At 36.3% G+C, this 5,817-nt stretch overlaps 1 protein-coding gene across 1 annotated transcript; it reads right to left on the bottom strand.

Annotated features, from left to right (window-relative positions):
• Positions 1 to 4,520: 4,520 nt before the first annotated feature.
• On the bottom strand, positions 4,521 to 5,471 carry Or5t9b (olfactory receptor family 5 subfamily T member 9B). Its single transcript, NM_001000676.1, has one exon. It carries the CDS (start codon positions 5,469 to 5,471, stop codon positions 4,521 to 4,523), a length of 951 nt encoding a protein of 316 aa, NP_001000676.1.
• Between the last annotated feature and the right edge of the window lie 346 nt (positions 5,472 to 5,817).

Genomic DNA, 5,817 nt, shown 5'->3' with positions numbered 1-5,817 from the left:
AGGTAAACAACAATCCTTGTCACTATTAATGATACTCTGTTAGGTTTTCAGACAGGACTGTAGCATGGCTGCTCTCTGAGAGATTCCACTCAGCAGCTGATTTAGAAAGACACAGAGACCCACAACCAACCATTAGATGAAGCTTGGACACTCTTGTTGGAAGAGTTGGGGGGAAGACTGAGGGTCCTGAAGGAATAGGAACTTCTCAGGAAGTTGATTCCACACTTAACTAATCTGTACCCTTGGAGATCTCAGAAAACGAATAACCAATGAAAGAAAAAACACAGACTGGACCTAGGACTCACACACACATATGTAACAGATGTGCTTCTTGCTTCATGTGGGCCTGGAACAACTGAAGTTGCAACTATTCGAAAAGCTGCTGCCCATTTATGAGACATATTCTTCGGGCCGGGGTGTATTTTTGATCGCAGTGGAAGGTGTAGCTAGCCCTGCAGAGGCTTGATGTGGCATGGCTGGGGGATACATATGGGGCCTCCACCTTCTCATAGGAGAAGAGGATGGTATGGAGGAGGAACTGTGGAAAGGAGTGCCCCAGAAGAAGGGCACAGAGATCAGGGGGTAAAGTGAATAAATAAAATTAAATAAATAAAAAATCAGACACAGCAGAGAATAGCCTTGTTGGGGCATCAGTGGAAGGGGAAGCCCTTGGTTCTGCCAAGGTTCGACCCTCAGTGCAGGGGAATGTGGGGGGAAAGTAGGGGGATGTATATGGAGAATACCCGTATGGGGAAGGGGGAGGGGGAAAGGGATGTGGGGTCATGGAAAGGAAACCAGGAAGGGAAATAACATTTGAAATGTAAGTAAAGAAATATATCTAATAAAAATTTTTAAAAAATCAGGCATAGAATTCAGATTCTCAATAGATTCGGGGATGCATTTTATTAATGGTAAAATATGACGATTTAGTTTTGTCTAAGAGTACAGTTGTATGATCCTGAGGGCTTAAGAGTGGGAGATCTGGTCCAGCCCCTTACAGACTCTAACACTCAGCTGAGGTTTTCCTGCCTTTTCCCCTCGGTAGGGCTACAGAGATGGTCCCAGTGGCCTGAGAAGGAGATGGTCCTGTTGATTCCAAAGCTGCAATATCTTTATAACACAGAAAACTCAATCCAAAGCAATGATTAATTGCAATGGACATTTGCAAGAAAAGATTTTTGGGTAGAACTGTATACTGTGTTTCACACCAGGATACAGTATAACTGTCATGGTGAGATGTTTTGTTTATTTGCTTGTCTCCCTATGGGACAGGTAGCAAGGGCAGAGGGCCAATGTAGAGAGAAAGGGAGATGAGTAAGATTGCATATAATCAATAAAACCTTTCAAAATATAAAACAAAATACCAAAAAAGAAAAAAAATAGAGAAAGACAGTGAAAAATTTAGGTGTATTCAAATTATTCAAGTGTTTTAAAAAACATAATCTAAAGCACAGAGCAAGTCAAAATTGCTATAGTGAAATGGAACGGAGATGAAAATAAAGAACTCCGATTTCTTAATTTTAATGTATGGACTGGAACAAATAGCAAACCATAAAGACAAGCCATGCTATCAGTTGTTTTCTGGAATATTGACTTAAAAACCAAAAAGAAGATAACTGGAATTTTGATAAAAATAACCATAAAAGTAATCTTTTATGTGTCAGATATAATTGTAGAATTATTGTCTCTGAGGCTTAATGCCTCCATCTGTTATTCTAGGCCTAATCCTGGAATCTTCTAGACGTTTTGAAACATAAGCTAGGCCTAGAATGTTTAGTGCCTCTGAGATTTACTGTTGAAAAAGCTCACCCTCTTTTGTTTTTCTGATCTCTGGCTGGCTGGTTCCCCTAAGTTCTCCTGGGTCAACTCCTTTCCAACATGGCTGATTCAATCTGCCTTCTCTTAGTCTCTTCTGAATTGATCTGCTTGACCTCATACTAACTTTGGTAACATTCTCTAAACTTCCAGATGCTTCTAATTCTCTGGCTTCCCTCTTCACCTGTATCTAGATTGTTCTTCCTCTGCAACCTGTTTCCATATACCTGTCTAGGTAAGACTACCTCCCATTTCTCTCTTTGTACTTCCGCAGAAGTAGCTTCTATTTACTCTCTCTTCTCATGAGTAGGACATATCCTATTTCATCAAACTTTCCCTGATTTGTCACTGGACCTGCCCCTCAAGTAGAAATAATTTTCAAGCATGAAGTTGCCTTTTCATAGTTTCATTTATTTACAATCCTGTTGTTTCCCAACTCAAGTTCCTCCTTCCCACAGTTCCTCATCCCATTTATCCTCCCACGTGTTCCATCGCCAAGAGAACGCTACCCTCCATCAAACAGACTAAGAATGAGGAAATTATTATGAATTGTGTACAGAAATGGATAGAACTAGAAAATATCATCCTGAATGAGGTTACCCAGATCAAAAGGACATGCATGGTATATACTCATTGATGTGGATATTAGACTAAAAATACAGAATACCCAGGATACACCCACAGAATTTAAAAGCTTTAGCAAGAAGAAAGGCTGAATGAAAACGTCATTCACACTGAGTAGGGGGAAGGAAATAATCATGGTAGATAGACAAAGGGATCTGGTCAGGAAAGCAGAGGGGTAGCAAGTAAAGGAGAGTATGGTCAGGTATGATGTGGGGAGCCAGGAGAGAAGCCAAGAGGCCCAGAATATACAAAAGGAAATATGAATCCTCAGGAGGTGAAATGTGGGGAGACCCTCTAAAAGGTACCAGAAACATGTGAGATGAGAGACTCTCAGGACTAAGCGGGAGTGACCTTAGATAAAATGCCCCACAGTGGACAGAGGGAAATCAGAGTCCACCTCCAATAGAAAGACAGGGCGTCAAAAGGAGGGGTGGTGTTATCAACCCACAGTCAAAATCTCTGACCCAGAATTGTTCTTATCTAAAAAATATTGCAGGCATTTCCTTCTACAAACTATGTTTACCTTCATCGTTTGAGATTAAAGATGGATATTAAGGGCATGTCTGTATTCCACTCAGAGGGGTTAAATATATTTGTCTTAAAGGCTAAGCAACATAACAACTAGAAACAGATTTTATCAGTAATAAGACTATCTCAAGGTTCAAAACATAATCAAATTTCCTGCAAAACGTCATACTGAGTTGGTGTTCTTTAGGAATGAATTTGCTAAAAATTTAAAATGCATAGTTATAAATAAAATCATTCTTTTTCTTATTCATCATTTCAATCCTTGATACTCATTATGCTTATTTATTTGAAAATAGACATATAAAAAATCCTTAATTAAAAAGTCTTCGCAAAAAAGTTAAGGAAATGCATATTTTGTGATACTGCCATAAAATGCTAAACAAAGTAATTCTGGCATACTGGTAATAATCAAGTCTAATAAGATAAGGGCATTAATTTTATGTGTTTCTTTATTCCATACCTTAATATGAAAATAATGGTGTTTTAGATTTAAATACATCTTATAAAATGATCACTTGTCTTCAATGTTGGCTAATGCCATGTTTTCATAAAATTAGATAACTGAAAGAAGGAGAACTAATGAATAACAATAGTTAAATGGTGACAGATTGTGTTGATCAGGTGGAAGTAAAAGCTTGAAGAGGTATATCTAATACAAAATGACTTTGAAAAAAACACACAGATGGAATTTCACTGTTACTGATTCTTTCTAAAATATTCCATATTATTTATTATATCCTATATATATATTTATATATTGAATCAGTGTGCTTGCTTTAGTTCCATGTGGATTTATTCCTATTTCATTTATTTTATGAGACACTGGAATTTATAACTTTGAATAATGAATTTATGGTGGCTTACATTCAACCACGCAGGAGGCAAAGGTAAGCATATCTCTGTGAGTTTGAGGATAGCCTCCTATGAAAAGTGATTTTTAGAACAGTCGGATATATATATATATATATATATATACATATATATATATATATATATATATATCCTGTCTCTACAAACAAATACTGCAAAAAGAGAAGAAGAAAGAAAGAAAGAAAGAAAGAAAGAAAGAAAGAAAGAAAGATGAAAAAGTTAAAGAAAAAGAGAAAAATTCTATGGCTTAAGTTGAACATGTCTAAAACCAACATAGGTGATTAGTTTGTTAAAAGTATGTTACAAGAAATTAAGCCATTGCATTATAGCTAGAGAAGAGTGGAATTAAAGATGACATATTAAGTTTAGACTGCATGAAGAGAACTTACTACAGCCAATATGACAACATTCCAAATAATCGACTGTTGATGTCATGAATGCTATTGAAAATCAAATAAATTACTAACATAAACATATATAACAATAGTATTTTTAATATATTTGAGTTTGAGTTCATCAATGGCTATGTATGTGATAGTGCACATTGATATTATTACAAACAGGAATTTGGATACTATTCATACATTAGCTCTAACATTTTGGAACATGGGCACCATTAACAAAACTTGAAAATACTTTCTTTATAAAATGCAGATTTACAACAGACATTATTCCTAGTGTTGTTAGAATTTAAGATGAACTTTATTCATGAACAAATTTCTCTCAAAAATCTTTTTCATTGCCTCTTTCACATCTTTGTTTCTCAGACTGTAGATGATGGGATTTAGCATTGGAATCACAATAGTATAAAATGTGGACACAATCATGTCATGTTCCAAGGCATAGTTAGAACTAGGTCTCACATACATGAAAAGAATTGTCCCATGATAAATTGGCACTCCTGTAAGGTGAGAACCACATGTAGAAAAGATTTTTCTCCTCCCTTCTGCAGAACGCATCTTAAGAATTGCAAAGAGTATGAAACTGTAAGAAACCAGGACAATCAGGATGGTAATAATTTCGATGGCTCCCACACAATAGAAGAGCAGAAGCTGGTTTATATTGGTGTTTGAACAAGAAATAGCCAGCAATGGAGGAATGTCACAGAAGACATGCCTAATTTCATTGGATGCACAGAAAGAAAGGCTAAAGGTAGCCACTGTGTGTATAGTAGCATGCATAATTCCACCTGAATAACAAGCTATGATGAGAGGTATATAGACAGTAGGTGACATTTTCACTGCATAGAGAAGTGGGTTGTAGATAGCTACATAGCGGTCATAAGCCATTGCTGCCAACAGGAAACATTCTGTGGTTCCAAATGTAACTAAGAGAAACAACTCTGTCACACAACCAGGGTATGAGATAGATTTATCTTTTGAAAGAAAATTGACCAACATCTTTGGAGTGACAACTGTGGAATAACAGGCATCTAGAAATGATAGAACACTTAAAAAATAGTACATGGGATTGTGAAGGCGGGAATCTCCAATGACTAGCAAAACAAGTCCCAAGTTGCCTATAAGAGTAAAAAGATAGATCACAAAAACCAAAATAAATAACAAGGCTTGCATGTCAGCATCACCAGTGAAACCTGTTAATATAAACATGGTGATGTCTGTCACATTTTTCATTGGAAATCTTTGTACACTGTAACCTAGTGGATGCCTCGACATCTCTGACTCATATACCACATAAAAACAGTGCTTTATGAGAACTGTGTCCACCATCACCATCTGTGGTCTTGTGTTTTAGAAAGTCTTAATGAACACTTTCTCTTTGGTGGCTGCAGCTGTAATAAAGAAGTTGAGAAGAATTAGATGCATTATTGGGCTAAAAATAATTTTACAATGTCTATCTTTACATTTTCACTGTGATTTTTCATATTTAGAATCAACAAATTTAATCTTGACAGTGCTCATTATTCTGTTAATTTACTCAACTTTTTTGGTACTCATGACTGTCAACATGAAGATATAT

Source organism: Rattus norvegicus, chromosome 3 (genome assembly GCF_036323735.1).
Source record: "Rattus norvegicus strain BN/NHsdMcwi chromosome 3, GRCr8, whole genome shotgun sequence".
Taxonomy (NCBI): domain Eukaryota; kingdom Metazoa; phylum Chordata; class Mammalia; order Rodentia; family Muridae; genus Rattus; species Rattus norvegicus.
This window is presented reverse-complemented; position numbering and strand designations above follow the sequence as displayed.